The sequence below is a fragment of the Lepisosteus platostomus genome, chromosome 18, assembly GCF_059453375.1.
Source record: "Lepisosteus platostomus isolate fLepPlt1 chromosome 18, fLepPlt1.hap1, whole genome shotgun sequence".
In the NCBI taxonomy this organism is placed as follows: Eukaryota; Metazoa; Chordata; class Actinopteri; order Semionotiformes; family Lepisosteidae; genus Lepisosteus; species Lepisosteus platostomus.
Genome location: NC_142628.1, coordinates 3532891 through 3558873, shown reverse-complemented (window position 1 = coordinate 3558873; position 25983 = coordinate 3532891). Strand labels below are relative to the sequence as shown.

At 38.4% G+C, this 25983-nt stretch overlaps 1 protein-coding gene across 4 annotated transcripts in view; it reads right to left on the bottom strand.

Annotated features, from left to right (window-relative positions):
* The window catches only part of ldlrad3 (low density lipoprotein receptor class A domain containing 3), a 78449-nt gene extending 57209 nt beyond the window's left edge, over nucleotides 1-21240 (bottom strand). For 2 of the 4 annotated variants that reach the window (XR_015928196.1, XM_088611684.1), the window contains exon 1: nucleotides 20890-21237. Coding sequence is in view for 2 of the 4 variants with exons in the window: in XM_088611684.1 (XP_088467810.1) it covers nucleotides 20890-20941 (52 nt within the window). In the remaining 2 variants the exon portion in view is untranslated. Of the gene's footprint in view, nucleotides 1-20889 lie in introns of all 4 variants that reach the window. The other 2 variants (XM_088611685.1, XM_088611686.1) reach the window with 2 other exon arrangements.
* Nucleotides 21241-25983: the final 4743 nt, after the last annotated feature.

Genomic DNA, 25983 nt, shown 5'->3' with positions numbered 1-25983 from the left:
ATGTTTTTCAAAACTTATTCACATGGCTTACAAGGCTAAACCGAGGGACACTTTAGAGACACCCATTAACCTGTTCAGCATGTCTCTGAGAGAAAGCCGGAGCACTCATGGAAATGAGTCTCCTTCTGCATGTCAAGAGCTTTGAGTAATACTGGAGTGAAAATATATAAATGCTCTGAAGCATCATCAGTGTAACCTATGTCCATTATTATTACCACCAGCCATTTAGGAGCGGTGACACCAGAATGAGCATGTACAGTACACCATCGACTACAAAAGAAAACCCTCAAGGGGACACAGATGGCGTTTTCCTCCTGGAAGGTTTTTCAGCACTGACAGGCTAAATGACTGTATCTTTTTAGTCCTGAACAGAGAAGACTTTGAGGTCTTTGATTTTAATGATTTTAACGATCCTAAACATATAAGCAACTTTTCAACACTATGCCAGAAGAATGGTTGAAGAAATTTTTATTTTTGCATTGGCATGTTAAAGAAGTGAGTTAGAGAAGTGAGCCGTTTATGCAAAGAAACACTTAAATCGGCAAAATTGATAAAAGCTGATTCAAGAAACTAATAAAAAGTTACAGGAGACATCTAGAAGACATTATTGCTGTTCAAAGAGGTGCCACCAGTTACTGAAAATAAGGATTCACTTTTCTGGACTGTTACTTATAATAATAATAATAATAATGGACTATTCCTTTTTTAGGGAGTTTGTTCAAATAGCAAGTAGCAATAGCCTGTTGAACTATTTTAATAAAATAATTCCAAAATCTTAAGTATTACCTTTAAGCATGTTATCTTTATCTTTCATTAACACTTTTATGGTGATCCTATTAGACTTTTGGTTTATTTGTAGACTTTCACGTTTTATTGGTACTGTATAGGGGTAGAGTACAGCTTGTTTTGTAAAAGATTTTATCTCTCAGATGTTCTTCAAAGGTATTTTTCTGCTTGGACCATGTTTATACTGTATACTTTTTCATGGTTGCAGCAAGCTTGTCGTCCTTCTGGAAAATAATTGCCATTTTACTTCTGACAAGGGCTTCTATGTAAGCATTACACGTTAAATGTGCTGAATTTGTCATCAGACCTTTAAGAATGTCATGGTAAGCCTGCACCTGAATCAAGTCGCTTTTTAATATTCATTTCAGATGCATTTAAACATTTCACAATGCCCCGAGCCATCAAATACTAATTCACGGGTTCTAAAGGGCTTCTACTCTGCAAGAACACATCAGCTCACTGCTGCTCGGTTGTTCTTGTAAAACCAATTGTGCAAAACAAACAGACCTTTACCATCTGTACATTTGTCAGTACAGATGTACTGCCATTTTGTTTCCGTTCTTTAATTTTGTTCTTGAGAAAATCAGCAGACTGGCACACTCTGTTCCCAGCTGTAGGAATTGACATGCTATTTATTACATGTTTTTGGAGAAAAACACTTACAGGTATCTTGAGATTTTCAATTTTTCTGAGGGGAATATTAGCACAAAAGTTTGGTCTATTAATATCCTCTAAGTTTCACAAAATAAGACAAACCCACTGACCTACAGTGCCCAACATGTTTTGGCACATGTGGATTTTGTTCAGTCAACAACATACTTTTAGTGTAGTTCATAAACAGAAATTATAATTTTCTTTAAGCTTTTCCTAAATTGCATTAATTTAATGATTTTCACCAATGAATTAATCATATTTATTTTTTAATTGAATAATTAATCACAGAGTATCTAATGGTAGCTGAAATTAGAGGGCCCACATGTTGGCTTGGAGGACTGAAGGTCCTGTGGTCAAGAAACACTCCAGGCCTCTTAGATTAATAGTACTTATTAGTAATGAAGGATTTATCCTGAATATGAAATGTATAAATTGTTACCGTGGGTCAGTGAATTTTAATGTGAGAAAAACAGGGCTTTAATCTTTTATCCAGGTACCAAAGGCATCTACAAAGTGATTCAGAAGGGGAACAAACGGTATCTAAGCCTTATAACTGGCAGCTGGAGATGATGAAAGACTGCACAGAGTGCACAGAGGTTCAAGCAGTGAGCTGCATATAAACAAAAGGAGCAAATGGAAGAGGCACCACCGTGAATGTATGGTATTATTTTCTTTGACTTTCAAAATTAACAAAATGCTTGTTCACAAGGAACAATAAATTCCAAAACTGATTCTATATCTTCACTGTGGACTAAAAGAAACAACTTTATTACCAAACACTTCAAATTTTCCAAATGAAATGTGCTAATTTCCTTTTTGATTACATTTTGTTCTATCTCAATACAATAGTTTTTAAAAGAGCTGGAAGATCACACCTGCCTGCTACTGTATATTTCACCCCCAATTAAGGCTGGTATTAACTCTCACCCTTATGAAAAGAGCCAATTACTACCCTTCTGAATGTGTGATTAAGAGGAAAAGAAAAAACAAAAAAAGAACATTTTCTCCCATATATTTTATCTGAAGAAATGCATTGACAGAACATATCCCATCAGTCTCCTTCGGTTCCCTAGGCACTACAAGGTGCAGGGGTGCAATATATCATTACAGCAGTTCCGTTTGACACTTTCATTCCATCAGAGCCTCCGAAGATGAGTCACACACATGTTGTTCCAAACCTAACAGCACCAAAACGCACATCAACACCTGAGATGGAATGAGGGGGTACATCCCTCTCAGTCTAAACAGAGGTAAAACTCATAAATCTAAACTCCCCAACACAAGCTAGAGAAAGTCAGGAATGCAAATTAAGTTTAAAACTTCTTTCCTTAAATAAATTTAAAATGGCTTTATAACCTTGTCCAGATTGATGGACCACTTCTTTTTTCCTCAGTTCTGCTGAACTTTATACTTTGTTTCAATAAGTGACAAATTCTGATTAAATATGCATTTTACGGTTAAAAAAACAAAAAATCTCAAATTATGCACAAACTTTCAAGCATGACTGTATACCATGTCACATATGTTTTCTCTTCATTCTTTTTTAATTTTCGGCATGCAATTAACCACTGCTTATTTCTCTGTTCCTGTAGTATTTTGTGACTCGAACCCTACAAGTGATTAAGGTCTAACCTGAAAGGCAGTATTGGACCACAGTTTAAAGGGAAGGAATGTGTATAGAAAAATAAACAGTATACATTAATGTGGGTATCAAATTTCACCGCCTCCTGGAAATCTGCAATATCATGGCATTTCTCTGGAGAGGTCTGGATTTTAAAAGCTTTACTATGAATAATTGATTAAGCAGCCTGGTCTTGTCAAAGAAAGGTGAAAGTTAAAGGCTAAGGATTGCTCAGAAAGTGAATCCAACAGCTTATTTAATTCTTTCTGAGTGAATCATAAAAACAAAACATAAGAATTCAGTAATGTGGTCGTCAAACTCCAGGTGGCTAGACCCTTGCCTCCACTAGTAGAGTTTTCATCTCTCTGAGAAACAACCTTCTTACAAAACCCGAGCATTTGCACACTGAGAAATCACCTCCTTACACAGTTTTAATTTACAATTACAAAATTAAATCAACTGTACTCAGCCTGCTTTGATGTTTAGAAATGTGAAGTTCTCACAACAGAGCTTGTCATTTTGGGTGGCAGTGAAGTTTTCTCCAGACTAATTCTATTCCTACTCTATATCTGTGCTGGAGTCAAAGCAGAAAATAGACACAAAGATCTGCTGCCTCAAAGGTAACAACATCCAAAGCGTGGTCACCAAGGTCTGTGCATTTTTCTGTTCCACACTAACAGACTATATGTTTTGTGTGGAATAATTCAACTTTGTTTGCAGGCTATGACTGACACAATGTGGCACCACACCGTTACGCTGATTCTGGAAAATAAAGTAGATTTATTGAATACTTGCTCCTTGACCAAGAATGCACTGCTACTGAACAAATGCAGTAAGTAGGAAAAGTCAGGACCTTTTATGTTTAACTGAAACTTCACATCATTAAAATGACAACATTTGCAAACTCAAGCTCCTCCCACTGGTACTTTTGAGAATTTACATAAATTCCCATGAGTCTGGGAGAGGAGGTATCTATAGTCTGGTAGATATAGACTGATTTAACACAGCTCTGAGACCATTAGATATATCTGTTTTTAAATAATTGAACTTCATTTATAACTTGTCTCCAGCATTTCCACAACCTTTACACAGCTCACCAAAGTTGAATTTAATAGTTTGGGGCTTCTGTGCCAGATTGCAAAGGCTTTTAATTTTAGAGAAGATTTTAATATTCATATTGATGGTGCACATTGTTGTTCTCTTTCAGCAGAATCCTGTGCTGTCCTAAATGTATTTGGTTTAGCTTACCACATGGAATGGCCCAGTCATGATAAAGTGCATACACAAAAATGGTAAACTTGTAATCTCTCTTTTATTGTAATTGCATATAACACCCTGGGAATAGATTTTAGATATATCTGTAAAGTAGGCAAGTTGAGCTAATTACACAGTACCCAGACACACAGACCCAAGTTGGGAAGAATGATCACAAATATACTGTACTTCAAATGGTATAGGAATCACATACAGTATGTGAAAGCGAGTGATCTTCTGTGTGAAGCTGATGTTCTGATCATATTTCTTTGCAAAGATTGTGAATCAAGCAAGCACGGAGTGCCATTGACTTGATACAGTTAACAGGGTTCGACAGACATTTTAAACTGCAGTACAGAACCATTTTAAGCAGATACCTAAGTGAAGAAGGATTTTCTATCCCAGTGTGAGTTACAAGTCCATTCCTCTCCTCGTTATCTCAGTAGCCCAGTTGATTCAGACAACATTGCACAAATTCCAACTCAAACCATGTTAAAAATGAAATAAAAACAACAGGTTTCAAATATCCTCTCCAGTCTCCTGTTTGCCTTTATACCTTCTCAAAACATTACACGCTCATTCATATCAAGAGATTCAGGGTGTCAAATGTAAGCTAGCAGCTGAGCTTTTTCAGTAATATCCATGCACTCATAATTGTGAGAGGCAAATGTTTTTTTAAGATTCTGTTTCTCTACAAGATGACAGACAACATCCTTGGCAATGTCTTCAATTTTACGATACCCACTGACAAGGGTACTTTCTTGAGAGCACTAGCAGCTTTTTTATCAAGTGTGTTTCATACCGGAGTTATGGAGGCAGGCAGCGTCAGACTCTCTGTAGTGGAGTTCGACTTCCTTGATTTTGTTATAAGGAGGGAGACAGCATATGAAGCTTTGAGTGCTTTTATAGAAAGAGTTGAAGGTTTTTCTCATTTTGCACTGGGAAGAGTGGAATTCAAATCGCATCTTTGAAAATATCTAACAGTTCACTCACAGACACAGTGTTTTTATTTTCTTCAAATGCTGCTGCAAGTGCAGCGGTTTCATACTGTTGTTTGATAGAGCTTATTTCCAAAGGAAACGTAAAGCTTGAGGCAGAGAATTTTAGTTTTTTTATTTTCAGTGTCATATTTTAGTTGTGATTACCACTGCTTCCAGCTCATCTGCATATTGCAGATACCACAGACCAGCTTCAATCTCATCAGACTTGCGAGTCTAACACAGCATGTAAGTGGACCCAATAACAGAAGTGACATCACCCCCTCTGAACATCTAGACAGTGCAGAACTCTGTGGCAGAGGGCTGGTCTTTTGGACTAGCAGAGTTATGTGCTAAATAGGAGCCGTGGAACCTGCTCTTGTGGCAGAGTGGAGTTCTCTGTGGTTCTGAGCCCATTAGCGACCGTGATCAAATTCTGGAGCAGGCAGAACAGAACCTGGCCTTTCACTGCTCTCCCTTGACAGAGGACCTGGTCTTGCTCAGAGCCTAAAACTGACAGAGGCTGAATCCCTGTGGCGGCAGGGGGAGATGCACAAGTTACATATAATCTCATCAGCTGAGAGTCTATAAGTCCAGGACACGGCAGTGCTAGGACAGGACACATCTCAGAAAAAACAAGTGGCTGCAGCAAGTTGATTAGGTGGAGCAGTTTCAGAAACCAATGTTTAAGAGGACCACTATACTATTCTTTCATGAGACATTACCCCAGTCTCTGATTTGGTCATTAAAGATCCCATGAGACAGTTTATAAGGAAAGGGGTATTTGTTCTGGTGTCCTGCCTAAATTCCATTTTCAGCTCAGGCAGTCCAGCCTTCCTAAAGCTCCACCTTAATTCATCTGGTGAGACAACTTCTCCACATGTCTCCACCTGATGTCCCATGTAGCAGGGCTGCAGGCAAGGAAATGCTTCACATTAGTGGTGGTGAATGCAGTGCATCTTCTTCTATGTGTACAACTCTTTGAGATAGAAAGTGCCATATAAATGTAATGCATTTTTAAAATTGCAGAATGACGATGTACCAGAAATAGATATCACTTATTTTTTGCTGTACTTGTCAAGTGTCATCAAAAGATGCTGCATAATTTAGGTTCCTTCAGTGCTAGTTCTATTCAGTATTATTCTTGGCCTTCCAGCCCTCACAAGCCCTACTGCTAAGTGTGATTGTACTAAAAAATAAGTCAGGGCAAATGATTAAAAATGAGCAACTATACCTCTCCCCTCAGGTTTCCTTTCATTTGCTCATCCAAATCTTTCAGACAGTTTATGATTTTACTGCCCTTTACTCCTTACAGCAATCTTAATCCTTTAACACTAGCGCAGGCCAAAAAGAATTCCAAAGAACTGTTTCCATTGACTCCACTGACAGATTAAAGAGAAACAGCCACCCAGCATGCAGCAAGGGTTTTAAAACCAGGTTCTCCAATTTTGGAATAGGCTGCTATACAAATTATTGAAAAACTTTGAAAGCACTTGTTGAGTATGGATTGATAGTTTGATAAAACAACGCATATTAAACTAGCTATTTCACAAGTACAATCTTTAGCACCCAATTAAAGGAACGGAAGGAACTGTAAGCTTGGATGAGTCACTTTGCTTTTGAGCCACTCAGTGTTTTATTTTTAAATGTAATGTGAACACCTAAAGCTGACAATATAACAATTATATTGTTGATTCTAACAATATAATTAGACGCTGATGCACTTTTTTCAACAAAGAATTCTTGCTTCAACATACTGCAAAAAATATTTTTTCTTCATATTTCACAGCTTTATATAACTCATCATGTGTGTTTCCTCTGGGTGCTCCGGTTTCCTCCCGAAGTCCAAAGACATGCTGGTAGGTTAACATTCATTGGCTTGTGTAAAATTGGCCCTGGTGTGAGCGTGTCTGTGTGTGATCTGAAGTGGACTGGCGTCCTGTCCAGGGTGTATCCTGCCTTGTGCCTGATGCTTGCTCGGTTAGGGTCCAGATCCACTGTGACTCTGTATTGGATAAGCAGGGTAGAAAATAAATGGATTGAAGGATAAATAAGTATTGGGATGTATTCAATTGTGTTACATTTCAGAATGTACTGCAAAAGTCAACATTTGGGGTTATCAAATGATATACTTATGAGGCAGTAAAGTGCACAAAGTCTGAACTCTTCACATTGTGTAATCATTTGAGATACTTTTCCAACCTGTAATGCAGCCACGCTGAGTTCTTTCCTCACATCGAGCTGCTCTGACTTCATTTTTTTCCCCATCAGCATATAAAGTACTTCTTGATTGTATTTAATCGGTCAGTCTTTGAATTTGTCAGATTTTCAATTTATTGTTCCGGATGATTGCCTTGGTTGCACTGGCCATATGATCTGGATCATTGCCGGGGTGATTGGTGAAGCACAGCCCAACAAGTATGGAAGCATTTTCTTTCTGTTATATAAGCAGCCAAATGTTTCTGTAAACTTCCCAGTTCATTCTGCTGCTACCTTCATTAGTTACCTCATCAATAAAAGAGAGCAAGACAGTTCCAGAGATAGCCAGGCATGCCCTGGCCAAGACATTATCTCCACCATGCTTGTAAATTTAAGACTAAGAAGTACAAAGATGAACCAGGGGAATTGGGGAACAAAGTGCTATGAACAGATGAGTCCAAGGTAACCCTTTATCAACGGGACAGGAAGGCTAAAGTGTTAAGAAACAATCTACAGATACTGTACTACAAAGAATATCCACTAATCAGTGAAGCGTGGTGGAGGAAATGGACTAACAGTAACTATTGTACACAGACTGTTATTCAACTCCGCAGTCAATATGAGATACAGCCACGCACTCGTATTGATCAACCCCAAGCTTTACTGTCAGTGCTGTACACTGACTTTTGACAGGCAGGCTTCCTCTGATTTCATACAAGAGGTTGAGCTGCAGACTGCTGACAACAGTAACCTTCTTTAACAAAAGCTTTGACATCTTTGTGATTATTACATGTAAGTTCCACCTTAGGAGCTAGTATGTTCCAGAGATTGCAGGCAAAAACTGAATGGCTGCCTAATGAATGTGTGAATGTATAATTCTTGTGTTGGTTTGACATATCAGACAACCAATCAGCATTGTGCCACACCAACACAAAACTGCACTAAACAACATGACGTTTTTATACCTAAGATATTATTCCATCTTTTATGCTTTGCATTACATTCCCACTTTACACTCTTTCCATAATTATTTCTGCAGTTGTATACTACAGTAGCTCATTTTAGCACACCGGTTTCTTAGCTGGGACACCACAGCGCCCCCTCTGGCTGGACAGGCATGTGTGAGTAAGCACTGCAGCGGTCCTCTGCCTCCAGCCTTAGCTCAGCTGTGCAGAGCTGTGTGTGCGTGGCCTGGCAGTGCACAGTCTGGAGTGTCTGCACCAGCTCCGACTCCTCTGGTCCGCGCCAGGTCCATGACTCACACTTTTAAGGGAACATATTTGGTAACAGAAACGGGACAATTTAAAACAAAAAAGTTACTTGTCATTCCAAATTCTAAATATATACCACAGAATATAAAACAAGTCAGAAAAGATAAATTTAGGAAAATAAAGAATTCCAATTAATCTCCAAAATATGCAAGCACTGTTTTTTCAACTACTTTAATGCAGCAGGCATTGCATGTTTTCCTTTATTACCAATTAATATATTGTGTAAATACTGAAATACTAAATACAGAAAATCCTTGTAAGCACTGTGAGCACATTAAAGAGGGACGAGTAAAACTGGATGTCTTACAAGACAGGTATTGAATAAGATAAATAACTTTATTACTTCAAAGTTACCCCACTTTCTTCATGTGAATCTTTATTTTTCACCATTCACTTACATTGGAGGTTAGGCCATCTTAAAAAGTAAAAATAAGATACTTGATTAATCTTTTGATTAATTGCAGTAAAAATGGTATATCACTGAGGAATAAAATAACTGCATGGTGTGCACCTAACCAATTATACACACACAATTAAAAGAGGGGCTGTGGATCTTTCGGATTAAGATATGCATAAATTAAGCTTGAGAAAATATTGTGCGTATAATGCCCGTAACGGAAACGTAACACTCACTAATATATTAATGTTATTCTCTATTTCAGTCAGATGTTTTTAATAAAAATGTTGTTATGTGCAACTTAAACAGGGATATGTAATTGAAAAATTTAAAGCACCGAAAATCCAGTTTGATTACTCCAGTAAAATGCAATTACATTATTCTGTTTACAAATGTCAAACTGTAAACAAGCAAAAAATATTAAAGTACACTTCTCATATTATCAATAAATAACACTGCTGGGAATAATAATTAAGACCAGTACTAGTTAAGCTTGCACTGTCTTTACAAATAAACAAGGTACTGTTAGAAACCAGTAAAGGGATGTACAGGATTGTTTATATTGGAATGGATGATCAGGTGGGGAATTAATTACAAATGTGGAGTGGTGAGGAGGGAATGGACAGATTTAGGAAATACTGCTTTAAATTATACTTGTGAGTAACAATGACTGTCTTTCAATAATGCATGAATTTGGAATTTAGTCACCACTGACTTAGAGGGGAAAAACACCTGTGGCAATTATTCTCTCCAAGGATTCACGCAATGTGAATGTGGACATCATGACAGTCACTCTGCTCTGTGCCGCACAGGCATTGAACTTCAAACATGTGCCTGCCTGGATGTTTTGTTCTTCATGCCTTTGTATTTTTGCTGTATTTGAAATATTTATATTTAATATTGCCTTTAAGTCAGTGGCAAGGTGATGCAGTGGTTCCTGCTCTGGGGCCCTGGGTTTAATTCCTGGGGTGCTGTCTGTTTGGAGTTTGCAGTTTGGAATTTTTCCTCTGGCTGCTCCTGTTTCTTTCTGCCATTCAAAGGCAAACGGCTAAGCTAACTGGCTTCTAGGGAAACCGCTCCTGGTGTGTGTGTGCATGTTTGTATCTGTGTGTGCCCTGTGATGACTGGTGTCCTGTCCAGGGTGTGCCCTGCCTTGTGCCCATTGCTTGCCAGGATAAGCTCCAGCTCTCCCACGACCCTCTATTGGATGCAGCGGTTACTTTAAAAATAGATGGATGGATTTATTTGATGTATTAGTGTATATTTTACCCCTTGTCTAGAGGATCCGATAAGCAAATAAAACAATAAAAAATAGAAAACTTCACAGACCTTTACCAAGTTCACCACTTGAGGCCATGCCACCATGCTTAATCTGATCAGATTGTCACACTGGTACTCTCAGTTCTAATAATAGATCTGAGAGGGGTGTGAAAGTGTAGTGTCTCAGGGCCATACCATTTCTCTTCACTGACTGTGAAATGCCATCTGCCATAATAGACAGAATGAGTCCAGCCTAGTCAGAACTCATTCTCCACTAAATGATCACAAAATCCCACAGATTCCAAACAACATAAATTCCTTATGGGAACTGAACAGTTTAATCTTAGAGTACACTTATCCCAAGTTTTTATTTTTTAATAAACATGTCTTATGATGCCATCAGATATCAGTGTATATATTTAATTTTAAAATGCCAACATTTTACAGACTTGATAATGTATATAAATAAAATAAAACAATCCTTAGTAAATTTAAAACTTATTATAAAGACTAATATATTATTTTAAAAGCATATATTTTATGTAGATGCACTTGAAGCTATATGCAATATATAGGACAGTAGCTCCTTATTCATACGTCCACTAAAAGATCTGCAGCCAACATAAGGTAAAATATTTATTTCTTAGCAGTATTACAATGCTAAAACTCAACTTGGAATATTCTACATTGTTCTGCAATTCCAAGTGAAACTGTCCATATAATTCTTGGATTCCAAAGAAGAAATTAATTATTCACAGAAGCAGGCTAAGAGGAACATTTACTGGAAATACACTTGAAACTCCTCCTTAAGCAATTATTGTACAATCAAGAGGCCCTCAGCTACTTTAGCTATTGTGTTATTTGCCACACCTAGTAATTCAAACAGGGAAAAATCAACAAAATACTGCCTTTCACTCCTACCAGAAGTTAAGGGCTTCAAATATGAAAATGTCTAAAGCTTCATTATCAAGTTTTGCAGTTCTGGGAGAAATTATAACTAGTTAATGTAGTCAAATTGGACCAGCTTTATGAATTAAACAGATGGTGCCACTTAACTTGGACAAGAAGAACATAAACATGTCTACAAATAATTTAGCATGGTAAGATAAGGACTGTAATAAAACTGTAGTAGAGAAACTTCCAAATCTGATGTTAAGAGGAAACTACCAATTAAAACCTGATTTACATCCAGTTTAGACTAACATATAAACCCCAAAACAAAGTGTTAGTAAACCTGCTCCACTAAAAACTGATCTACGCTCTTAAATTGTATTTTCTCAAAGGTTACATTTTCTTGTTGAAAAACCCCAAGATATCAGGTAAAACTGATCTAAAGTACAATTAAGCAATTAACATATTGCAGTGTTAGAGCTAACTGGGGTTGAACCATCATTTCAATTTAATGTGGAAAACAACGTTATTACATTGTTACAGCAAACATACTAAAAACGACTTACTTCCCAGCCATTTTGGTAAAGGGATAAATCAGTCCTGAGGGAAAGCGAAATCTCACAACTCTTTCCAGCAATTTCAGGGCTCAAAAGCTGTGACTGGAGCAGCCTGACCCGCCAACTTGGACAGGGGCAATGTACTGTAAGTCAAGCCCAGGAAATCTTCAGCTCCTACCCCTGACCCGCCATCATGGACAGGGGTAATGGAGAACCACTGGAGCTTGACCATAACCATTTCTTGAAATTTCTTATATTTAGCCCACTTCATTGGTTAGCTACTCTAGATCAGTTTCAGGGAAGCACAATGGCATTATGGTCAACACTGCTGTCTCATAGCCTTTCAATCCTGGGTTCAGGTCTGGGGTGGGTGCTTCCCCTTTCAAAAGACATGCTAGCTACGTTAACGGGTATCTGTAAGTAGTGTTTGTGTGCAGGTGTGTATTCTGCTGTGATGAACATTTAACTAGAGATATGGAAAAGGCAAAAGTGTGTACTGAAAGTTTTAATTGAATATATTAATGTTTTAACAATTAAAAACAAACTAGTGAATTACAGAATTGGTAAAGAAGGAAAAACAGATGATAGCAACCACATAAATAGATGCTCTTTTCTTCCGTCTGTTGCACAAAAAGGTAAGAGACTATAAATAAAGATCCCCCCTGATAGTTTCTAAATAACTGCTGCAAGGAAGAAGTGCCTGTTTGCACACAGAAATGAAAACCTTTTAAAGTGTTTGAAGAGAATGGAAAAAGAAAACTGATTTATATATCATCTTAATACTTATAAAATGACTTAAAAATATCCTTCTTGAATGGTGCAGTTGGTGCACTTGGATTATGTGTCTTAACTGAAAATGTTGATGGCTCTGTCAGCTTATATATGGATTTCAAAACTGGAATGTGGAATCCATAACAACTTTGAAACACAGTGACATTTACTGTGTTGGATACCAGAGTACTGAATAAATAGGGGAACGATCCTATTTAAAAGCTATTGCAAACCAATAACAGAGACAAGTACATTATTTTGTTTTTAAGTGAGGATGGAGTACTGAATAAGTGGAAGACTGTGAAAGTGGAGGACTTTGTTAAATCTTGTACCCTAAGCTAACACTTATGAATTACAACACACCAGAGGCTGCACAATTCCAAAGGTACTGGTTTTTAAGTGTTGTTGCCAAGAAAAAGCACGCCCATTCCCATAAAACTGTTCCTAAATGCACTATAATATACATCTTTAAGCTTATTTTGCTAGAGACAGTAATTATGCTTTAAAGGACTTAAAAATATGTAGGCAAGTTTAAATACAGCAATACTATTTTGTGTGTGTCAAATACACACTACATACAGAGTCAATATTATTATGAAACAATAAAAACTCAGCAAAACAGTTTTATTGAGAAAAAAGTAATAAAGTAAAAACAGCTAGCACCACAGTCAAATTATTAACAAGGAAAATCAAATCAGTTGAAAGGTGATATATAAAAAACGTGCCGTAAGAAAGTAATGACAAGTGTATGGTGTGCCTCAAGGAATTTGACTACCCGTGACTGAGCAAGTCTTTTTCACAGAGGGTATGCTTTCTCACATAGCTGAGGTCCAACATAAAGATGTCCAGTCTGTTTTTAATGCAGACATTTTGTGAAAGAAGCCAGGGTGTATTCTTTGATAACATGCCCGGGTAGGTTGTTCCAGACACCCACATTCTAAAAAAGCATCCAGTTTGCAGAAGACAAAGAAATTGAAGTTGAAGTCTAGATTGATTCAGGTCCCCTAGAAGTCTGCTCCATTAAAGACGTAAGACATTCAGTTATATTTATCATCCTGTTTAGGGCAGCCCTTCAAGTTCAGTAATGTACTGTATCTAGTCTTCTGAGGCCTGATTCCAGAACAGCAACCCCTTTTTTGTGTAACATGTTATTCAATAGGGAGCAGCAGGGAGGTTCAGGGGTTAGCATTGCTGCCTTGTGATGCTGGGGCCCTGGGTTCAAATCTGGATCTGGGGTGCCATCTGTGTGTAGTTTGCATGTTGTCCCCATATTTGTGTGGGTTTCCTCCCACAGTCCAAAGACTTACTGGTAAGTTAATTAATTGGCTTCTGGGATAGTTGACCTTGGTGTGACTGTGTGTGTATCTGTGTTTATGTCTGTCTGCCCTGTGATGGACCCATTCAGGGTATTTCCCGGCTTACACTTGTTGCTTGCTGGGATAGGCTTAGCTCCTCTGCGATACTGAATCGGAAAAAGCTGTTTTGATGATGGAGGGTATCTAAAATTGTACATAATATTCAATAGTGAATTATACAGTTTTAACTCATTATGCCGGTTTAAATTATATCTACCAAATGATTACCTAGTCTTGAATTCCATCTACATGTAAATCTGTAAATTTCAATGTCCTTTGCCACTTCCACAGTGCACCTAATCCTCCCATTGTGGCATCAGCAGTAAAATGTAATAGTTTACTAACTCTCCCAGAATCTAGATAACATTTAGAAATTCTGCAGAGCAATGGCCCTTAAAGAGATAACAATGATCTACATTCTCAATCTGAAAACATGTAATACCTTGAATTCATAACACCAACAAATTAAGAATTTATTTTTAATGTGGAACTTTGTCAAAACGCTTACACAAATCTGAATGAACCAAATTATTATTGCTGCTACTTGTTCAAACAACTCTAACAATTAGAAAAGATCTATCTTTTCTAAATCTAGGGAATTTAGAAATATCCCCTGGCTGCTAATCCCCTAAAATCCTAAATGCTCTTTGAATGATCATTTAATTTAGTTATAATTATATTTTCCATAACATTAGATTTAACAGAAGACACACCTACTGACCTCTGTTGCTTGATTGTTGCCTTTATTGGACATGGATGTTGTTTATAACATCGCAATTTCTGTTGCTAAAATTCAGCTTTTTTTAAAAAACTTTTGGAAGTGTTCTGTTAACACGACCATGAGTAACATCCCTTTTTCCTATAGGGCAATTTCATTCAGTACCATGTCCTACAGGTTTGTTTATCAATAGCACCCATAACACCCACCTCTTTTATGTTCCACTTTGCCTTTCCTCAGCTTGTGACATGTGAATTTCTTAGGGGTGATGTTTTTTTACTACTCCCTATCTTTTGAATGACATGTCCACAAAATCTGCAGTGTATCATTCATCCATTTGTAATATATATCCGGTCTAAGACTAATTCTATCTCTTACGAATGCAGAGAAATTAAATCATGATTTTCCCCCCTGAAGTCCAGACTACACCTGTGAATTGATGACTGGATCCTACACAGAATTACTTCAGAAACAACAGTATGTCCAGAACTGTGTTACTCCAGTGCTGACCAAGTCTTAACACATTTGAACATATTTCTCCTGTGCTGAAATGCCTGTGGTGGCTACCAAACTCTTACAGGCTTGACTTTAAAATTCTCTTGTTGAGCTCCCAGGTGCTGCACGGTCCATTGTACCTTCAAGTGTTACTATGCCCACGTGTCCCTGTTGTCCCTGCTTCATGCTGCTTATTCTAGACTCCTCAATGTTCCAAGGACCTCACAGGACCAAGCCTTCTCAGTGGTAACCCCTCGTCTTTGGAATGCTCTTCCTAACCAGATTACAAATGAAGCCTTTGTTGATGGTTTTATATCTCGCCTCAGACTTACTTGTTTTGATAGCCTTCACCTCTTAGTAGATTTCCTTATTTTAATGACACTTTATACATGGTTCTATTGTATTTTCTTCCTGACTGTGCTTTCTGTTTATATAATTTATATAAAGTGCCTTGAGAATGTTCTGGAGTGGAAGGTGCTATATAAGAATACAACTGATTGATAGTTCAGCTGATAGTTCAGGTACCTCCACCTTGTGACATTACCAAGGTGGAGGTACATTTCAGTGGTGACTAAGCAGGTGCCCTCCTATAAATAAAGCATTTTGGGATGTGAAGGTCCATATAAAAATTTTCCTTATTGACATTTCCACACCTACTTTAATTACCACATGGTGAATCTTCTATAGCCACTATTTTATTCACTAGTACTAATGTTTTTAATTTCTTGAAATTGGAAATACCTTCAAAGTGCTTTCTTGTGATTTTCTCCTTTGCCTTTTTAGAAAACTAACAACATGATTAGGACCCTTCTCCCCTATAGGATTCTGAAACATTTTGCATGACTAGCCCACTCACTAATTTCACGGCTGGATGGAGAGTTTTTCAAAGTGCCAGCATGCTGATTTTCTTATGTCCTACATTGTTTTGGGGTGTTTTTCTTCATATTTTGTAAAAAGCATATCTCAGTTTTTCATATCTTCCATTTCCTCTCTGACTATGTACAGAGATAAGCGAAATACACTACACCGCTACACAGGTGATTTGCAAGAGCTCCTCAGAAAAGGAAGAGGCTGGAGCATTAAATGCACTGAGCCACAGATCCAGACTGTGCCTGAAAAGTGGGCAATAATCCCAATCCCAAGATTCTTGAGGCAAACATACACATTGGAATGGCCTATCCTATTTAAAAATAGGGATGTATGTGTTTTTTTTGGTTTTGAATAGTATTTAAAATCACAAGTAATAGTTTATTCCATGCTGAAAAGAGAAGAAAGAAAACACAATGTTTCAGCTGTGGAGCCTTCTTCAGGTGTGAGCGAATTTAAAATCAGTTTACTATATTTTTGGCATGGTTTCTCAGTCAAACCCAGTTGGGTTACTTGATGACTCACTGGCTTGCTTTAAAACACCTTCACCTTTGCGATCGAAGGTTCAGGCATATTACAGAGCAACACAGAACAAAAACAATTAGCAGAAGCTAAATCCATTATTGATCAGAAAGGATAGATAAATGAAAGATGATAAACAATAACAAGGCACTGAAATTAACCCTGGAATAATTTAACTGTTTCTAATTCTTTAAAACAGCAATGTTGGTTAATGGGAAGACAGAGTACAGTTCTGAAAAAAAAAACATACTAAAATGGTTAATGAATGGCAAATAAGACAGGATTTACAATAATGTTTGTAAAGCCTATGTCACAGGCAGAGAGATATAAAAGCTGTAACAGGGACTGAAGGTAATGCTCCAAGAACTAGAAACTGAACAATAACTGTAGATTTAATCTTTATCACCCCAGTGTCACAACATTAGAGACTTTTCATTTGACATCTAACTCATGATTAATCACGCGTTGCTATAAAAAAACGTTCTCATAAGCGCAACCAAGTTTAGAAGACATGGGCTGATACAGAAGACTAATTCTTGAAAAAGACACACAAAGCTAAGGAAACTGCACTGAAAACTCATCTAAACCTCCCTCCACTTCTGAGATGTTATTTACTGTTAAAACTGAGTTTTCTCTAGAAATATTCCATCTAGCCATTTTCGAACTGCTTCATCCAATTTAGGGTCACTGGGGAGCCAGAGCTTTTCTGGACAATGGGCACAAGGCAGGGTTCACAGTGGCCGGGGCACCAGTCTGTCATGGGGTACAAACAGACACAAACACAGACGTGCGCACACTCGCACCAGGGCTACCTTCCCAGAAGTCAAGAAACCTAACAGCATGTCTTTGGACTGTGGGAGGACATTGAAGTGCCTGGGAGAAACACACATGAACAAGGGTAGAACACACTGTACAAACTACACATGGGTAACACCCTAGGAATTGAACCCAGGGCCACAGCACTGAGAGGCAGCAATCCTTATCACCACAACAACAAGCTGCCTCTTTGTCTTATACACTATTCTAAAACAGGGGCCACTGCTGATGTTAAAACACTGGTGTTACCTCATGTTCTCCCCATCTCCGTTAAGATGCCTTTTCTGTAGCGTTTTCACACTTGCCACTCACTACAGTGGTAATCCAGCCCAGTGAGAACAGCTGAAATATTAAAGCCATCCCTCTCAGTGAAGTGGGTCTGGCACAGGCAGACACCCAGGTGCTGCTACACCTGCCACATTATCACTGCAGACAAGCTAAATGACTGGAGTTGTGTCATTGTAGCAGTAAAGTCCATGTGTACAACACAGGATAGTGAGCACATGGCAGAACAGCACTCCCACTCCCAAAGACAAAGTAACCCAGAACTGATGCCACATACAGTAAGAAGGGTTACAAGCCAGAAGAGGCAAATCTGTCCACTAAGCCTGTTCGGTAGTTAGTAGCTCATTGACCCAAGAATCTCACACAGCTGTTTCGTGAAAGAAGTCAGGATATCAGCTTGAGCAGCGTGGCTGGGTGGATTGTTCCAAACTCCCACAAGGTAAGAAGGGGCCACCTGTTCAAGGTTTTACATGTGCTTCCACATGGTTTCCACCTGTGCGCTCCGGTTTATTTGTTTAATTTATTCTGAAGAACTCAGCTAGGTTGAGTACTAGGATTGGGTCCTCTAAGTCTTCAATTTTCAAACTAAACAGGTTCAGTTCCATATATTGACAAGCTGAAATATTCACCTATGCCACAGAATGTATCTGGGCACAGTATTCTAAACGAGGACTTACTAGTGCAGTGTACAACTTTAATCTAACATTCCTTGATTTAATTTATGCATTAATTTAGCTACAGTTTATATCAGTGACAGATACTGTATATCCATCGTTAAATGAGCTGACAACAGAGGTCAGTACACATAAAAACTCACAATCGTGGTACCAAATAGTGTAGGAAGCTTTATGAAAATTTTAAACAGATGTACTGCAGAAAACCACCAAAGCAGACTGCAACCAAAAACCCAGCCACCAGCTAACACCATGAGGTTCTTTACTGTATATCACCAAATATAAAGCTTCTACCTATGCCAATACCAACAATCTAATTATTAATCACCAGTAATTCTATAGCCTCTGATGTCCTCTAGCCAGTCTATAGTTGCACACAACCTCCTAACAGATTATTTGCTTTTTTATTCTCTAGATGATGTAAATGACATGTCACTATAAACACCGGAGTCTTTTTCATCAGCAGCCTCTGCAGCCTCAGTGTCTCCTATTTTGTATGCATCTCTTACACCAGTGGATCCCAGCCCTGGTCCTGCAGAAAACATTGTGTCTGCTGCTTTTCATTTCCACTGGGACTCATTTCTACAGCTCCGGAGCTAATGAATCATTTAATTGATCTGCGTGCTTGAACCTTTATTCAACCTGTTGCTTTGGTCAGTCCTGAGTGTCAGAAATACCCTACTTCAAGGGCACTATTACCAACAACTTCAGCACACGTACCTTTACAATGCTTCTGCTCAAGTTGCTTGCCATTACTTCTGGGTAAACAGCACTTACTAGCTGATCCACTGATGACATCGTGAATGACACCTTATCTGACATGCCCTCTATAAGCAATCTGGGGAATTTCCAGCCATTATCCTCTACTACTGTGTCCCCACTAACCACACTGGGCCATGGTTAAGTTCTGGCCCAGAGGGAAAAGTGCTATATCCTACTCCAATAACACCATTTGCAGTGGTTTCCTTTCCTGGTCCACTCTTGCTTAGCCTCTGAGATCAAGCTACCCTGGAGATGAATAAAGTATTTGAATTGAATCGAATCGAACTGAATAATAATAGGTACTGTAGTAACACTGCTGTCTGTTGAAATCTCTAAATCTTGCAATTTACCTCATTGTTATTTAAAATAGTCAATTCCAGAGAAGTATAATTCTTCCCTTGAAAATCTGCACAGGAGCAGAGAACTGGTTAACAAACTGAAAGAAGATGAATGTTAAAGCTATTGAACAAGGACTGGAACAAAACAAAGATGTTCAATCTGCCTGTTTCAATAGTCACATTTAATAGGCAGATAAGTAGTTATTTCAATTTCAAATTAAAACAGGTCTGAAGTAGATTAAAAGACTGCAGTAATATAAAATGGATAATTATAAGCTACCAGTTCTGTTCTAAAAATAGCCGCCTATAAAACTGAATTTTAACAGGCCTGTGCCCTTGAGAAGTTATTGAACATGAAGGCTGATGAAGGTCAAACTCATTTCAACTAATAATACCAAACTCATCGAAACCTGAGCTGCCGTTTCTGCTGTTATTGGTAAACCTTCACATTAGAAGTCCATGGATGAGTGACCTTGATGAGCAAGGTCATCATGTGAAAATAATTGGTTATTTTCTACATTTAATATAGTTATTATAGCTGCCAGTATTTGACAGGTGTAATAACTGAGAACTAACAAATGCCAAACCAGTGCAACTCCCTTTTTACAGGGGACATTTTTTTTCCAATAACAAACCACAATGTTAGATAAGCTCCTTATACAATAAGTTTAATTTCAGCAGAGATGTGCGTTGTATGAGAATTTAATGCTTGTTTTTTTATGTAAACTGCCTATAAATACAGTTTTGCGTTTGAGTCCGTGTGGAAAACAAAGCATTATATTTCTGTTTTAAGTCTCAAGTTAAATTGTGTGCTCTCTGCGCGTCGGGTGTGATCCTAATGTTCCATTCATAAAATAAGCGCTGCCAGTCAAGAGCTGATCTCCGTCGATCACACTGTAATGTAATCCGCCCACATACAGACACCAGTGTAACTATACTCTTCTTACCCCTGGGGGCCCCGACGTGTTGGCATAGCCAGGGACAGATTGAGTTGTCACCGATCTGTTCTGTCAATAACCTCCCTTCTCCGCCCTGCTATTCTCGATACCTGGGCTACACGGGGAAGTCGGAAAACCCATCTTCCTAGACAACGAGTTTTAATGTCAGATGCTCATTTACAGAACCTTTACCTTCAATCGGTGGGGAAAGGCTGCAAGAAACCGATTACTTAGACGCCAGGACTAGGGGGTTGTAAAGTGAAGCGAGTTATTCAGCAGCTGGCTCAGTTTAAGTGTTCGGGGGGGCTGAATACAAACTCACGCTAAAAAACAAAGCCTTTGTAAAGACAGCCCAGCACACACACACACAAAACCCAAACAAATCCGCAGTATTTGTAAAGCACTGACCGCTTGAAAGCACGCATGCTTTTTAAACCGCAGCGTCGCCTTTAAAGATCCTCCCTCCGGAGCGCTGACTTACCTACCGAGCTGGAGCCGGGGCCCGAACCCAGGAGCAGATACCAGACCCACATCGTCCCCGCCCGCCTGCGTCTGAACCACCCCGATGCAGGCGAAGAGTCGGGGTAGAAGTTTGCAGCTTTTTCCTCCTTTCCCTCAACGAGAACAACAACCCCCCCCCCCAAAAAAAAACAAAACAAAAAACAAACAAACAACAAAAAATAAGAATGTATTTACCCCCCTCCGGGGGAAAGTTTTCAAGTTGGGCTGTATGGATGAAAGCGAGTCTGTCTGGGATAGACGACCGGAATCGGGACAGGCAGGGGGTGGGGGGAGAGGGAAAGGGGGGCACCGGGATCGAGTTCGCCTTCGGAGAGGCGGAGACTTTGGGGGGAGTCGTGGCCAGGGGAGGGGGAGAGGGATGGAGCCGGAGCCGCAACAGCAGTGAAGAGGCCAGCGTGCGCTATGTGATTTAGCGGTCTGAGCGCCAGCGTGAAATGCCCCAGTGCCGTGCCCGAGTGAAGAAGTCCTCTTGCGTTTCAGACGAGCTCGTTTGTAGAGGCTAACGCGCTGCAGGACACACATGAAAGCACTATCACATAGACTTTCGTTCATAAAAATTAAGTACTCCAAAGCGACAGACACAAGTGGTGCATTAGTCACTGATCTGTGAAAGCTAACTTTTCATCACGTTTGTCTCGGGGGAAATAGTAGATCTATTTTTTCGGGCGCTGAAAAGTGCACATTCAAATTGCTTTTCTTTAAAAAAAAAGAAACCAAGGCCTTTTAAACCCGCTGTTTAAGGCACTTAATAGTATTATAGTTTTTACATTGGTGTTATTTCATACTCTATAAACATCTTTCAACAGATTCAGTTGTAGCATATATTTCTTGTTAACTTTATCAATTAAGAGAATGGAGAAATAAACCATTTAAAAATACAAAATATTGATTTTTTTAAAGAATTGAACTATTTAAAAAAAACAGAATAGCCAGAAAATATTAATATCCCATGATCAAAATGAAAGAACCATTGCATAATATATTCATCTAAAATTTATATTGCTGTTTTTACTATGAACATCTCAGATTCCACACTAAACCCAGAAAGTATGTTATACAAACATGCTTGGACTTGGAAGTCCTTTGGATTTTTAGGCCTCTATAAATCATTTACAGTTTGAGATTTCTTGCAAAGTACTTTGCCGGTTGCACTTTCTTAATACAAACAGTATCTCAAGCGTTAAATTGATTCAGCTAATTATCAATGAAAGAACTGAGGAGCTCAATGGTTGGGATTGGAATGGCTGTAGCATGAGACTCCGTGCTCCATACACAGCAAACACGTTTCTATAAAGATCTGTGCCTGTGGCAGAGATCAGTGTTTTCCTGTTCCTCTTTACCTGTCATCATCCGTGATCTGTGTAGAACCCATTTACACTTCAGCCCTGCCTTGTAGCTTTCAAGACAAAACTGTCTCAGAACTGCAACTAAGAAAACAATGTTTTTCAAAGGTCACAAGGGATATATTGTAGCTGTTTGCCCTTTAAGTCCTTTGCATTCTGTTATATTTGAAATTATTCCAGTGTACATCCAGTGTATTTACAAGAGGTCTCTACGGCAGCCACATCACCTGTACAGGCATTACTACTCTTGTAAGTGTCTCTGGCCCCTGAATTTTGAATAATTGAACCGTGAACTGCTCTTGGGTCGTTGGTTTAAGGAGGAGAGCTTGTTCCACAGTTTCCCCATATTCGGGTCTTTTTGGAGGATGGATGATACCTTTACGTTGCACGTATGCGGTTCTTTTAAGCTTTGGAAACATCTCATAACGCAAAAGTAAACCTTGAATCGCCGTTAAATCACTACACTGTAGCAATAAACTGAAAAATGTAGAATAGAATAATTATTCACAATTTCTAAAATCTGAGTTTTGTTTACAATTGCCAGATAAACCCACTGTTGGGAATGTTAACCTGCCGGAACAAGGACTCAGATTAAATCTTTAACTTAATCTGATTGTACTAAAATGGTTCTTCTTATGTGCTTTTTGTTGTAATAGGATGCTTGCTTTGATATCTACTAAATGGAAATCCACCACTGAATACTGCATATACTGTTTTCGGAAGTCCAGTGTTTCCATATCACAATATCAACTATAAGTGTTTCTTGACTATATGAGAAAATGGAATCTATAAATCACTGCCCACCTCACAATTATTTGCTTTAAAAAAATCTGGATTCAATGTGGTAGTTACAAGAGAAATTAATTAAATTTAATAAATTTGCATTTTGTTTTATTATTTCCTGTCAACTATTTGTAGTTTATTTTGTAAATAGTAGGTTGTATGATACAATTAGCCTTTTGACGTATGACAAATGTCTGTAATGTAATTGTTGCCAGACAAATGGCTTCATTAAAACTAATTAAACTCTAATATGAAAGTTGTTATTGACTTAATCTTTAAAGAAATCCAATTATAGCCTAGCAGAAAATTACATTGGGTATAGCTGATATGACTGTCACTGCAGAGTGAAAATACAGCAACCTGAAATGGCTGGCCTGCAATCTATTAATCCCATCAATAGAAAGAACAGCTGTGAGGCATTCACAGCATTAACAAGTTCCCTCAGTTTTCGCCGCTTAAGGAGAACGTCCTGTCGTTTCCTTTGGCCTTATTTTAACAAAAAACTGTCTGATTTCTATTTCTTCTCTGTGTCGATGGAGATCCGGTGCTTTCCATCCACAGAGAATGATTGCGGGTAGCTCGTTCCCTTTCTGATGTCCCTGGATGTTCGGATCTCCCCACCCCAGATGAGTCTCTGTTGGGCAGGGTCATGGCAATGTTGGAAGATGAGTGCCTGTTTGGATCTTGCTTCACAGTGCTGTGAGACTGCACCACCATGCAGCCACACTTAAATACAATACAAAATTCAAAAGAAATGCCATTTTCCACACCTCATCCATTCCCTACAGTGGAACTCCCTTCTATGTTTTACCTTGAGGACCTCCGGATCCTGGCAGTTGAAAGCTCTGTAAACAGTAAGTAAAATTGAGGTCAGGATCCAGGGATGACAGATGAGAGAATATAGAAGCACCTGAAGCAGCCTCTGCATCCTTTCAGCTACAGTCAGACCAGCCTGCCAGATCCATGTCTGCTTCTGTGTGAAGCCATCGTCCAGCAATAGTACTAAATCTGAGCAAACAATATTCTGGATTCCATGCATACATTTTCCTGTTTCAAGAACAAATCATGTACACTTCCAAAATGTATAAAAAGTGCCCACAGTGACCCTCAGAATTTAAGAGGGGAAAAAAATTAACTTTATAAGATGCCATACAGTATATGAGGGATAAAACACACTCTGTGATGGAAAACTTAAGCTTTAAATTTGTATCTCAAATCTTGCTCCAGTGAATGACCATATATGCGACATTCAAGTCCTTAATCCAAGTAGTATTGCTTGGTAAGGGTTTTTATGAAGCCAGGAATAGAAGAAGCCAGTTGCTTTATTTTACTTCTGCTACCAGACAGATAAGGGATAGGGAGTGCAGACTGGGCCCACAGGGGACACCACAGAAACACATTGCAGAACAATGATATACTGAAGTGTAAAATGACTGGAGAGACTGGACACTCACTCATATCATGATTGTTAGTCCCAGAATGACTGAAGACCATCCTGATTAACGTATCTATGGAAGAAACAATATTTCCAGCCCAGTGAAAGCCTCTGACACAGCAATGTGAAAAAGAGAAAGGAGACCTCTGTGTAAGGAGCTTGTAATGGTGAAAATAGGAATGCCATGTCTTCTGTGATTTTCTGATTCTTTCTACTGAATGCCAAATCCTATTTAATTATGGGATAGTCCTGTGTAAAACAAGTAATGGATTCTGAATGGTGATACCAGACTTTTTTCAAGTGGAAACAAGATACAAGAATGTCAGAGTTCAACCACAGAGACAATGGATATATATTATGGTAACATGAGTCTGAATTGTATGAGGGAAAATTAGTCCATCTGTTTAAATCTACCTGTTTTTTGCTGTAATTACAAGTAGAATAAACCTCAGCACCAAGGTACTATATCTGAAGCATTTGACCAGTGTTACAGGTAGGCCTTTTTTCAACTATACACTTTAAGATAATAAACCAGACTTGGAACAATTACTTTCACACCCTGTTATACCCTATATCAAAATTACTTAAAGTAGTTAGAAGATGAAACAAGGACTGAGACACATTATCTACACATTATCTACATATAACAATATACAATGTTGACTTATATATAACTCTAGAAGTATAAGTAGTAGATTGAAAATGTTAAAGCCTGTGCTTAAGGCTCCAAACACAAGACCAACAACAAAAAGTAAAACCGGACATCCCTGACAAGCATCTCTAGAAATAACTAATCGGGATGAACTTCAACACTGAAGTTAACTTGCCTGTTGACATTAAAGTGTTAGCTTTATAAAATACTATATTTACATCTAATACAAAAATGGCACAGGGAATTTACAATGTCAGTAGTAATTTTTGTAATATAGAGAAGAATGGTAAACGTTATCAGAAGTCAGACACCTTTTAAAAAAGCACAGTGAAGTAATTTGATTTTATAGGCCTACAGCTACTGTAATAGCACCTTAGCACTAAGTACACCTTGGCATTTCAGCAAATTGGTGAGAAGATTAGATGATAGTTTGCAGAAAGATTGGGACTTCAATTCTTTATAACAATAGGAATATAATGGCATACTGTATTAACATCCCTGTAAAAAGAAGCTTGCTCAAAGCATATGTATCATGACAAGCAACAGAAGACCTAATTGGGGCCAAAAAGTCAGATAAAGTTGAAGAGAGATGCCATCAATGCCAGAAGATTTACTTGTTAATCATGTTCTGAACCACTTCCTTTATCTCTTATAAGAGAGAGATAGATATAAGTGCCTGCAGCACAGATGTCTCACCAGGGGAAAGTCTATGTAAATAAAAAGACTGGAGAAGCCTCCTACATTTTCCTGATCAAATTGAATGTCTCAACTGTATCATTTTCTATAAAACATGAAAATGCAGGGCTTATCTGTATGGGATATTATAGTAATTTTCATACG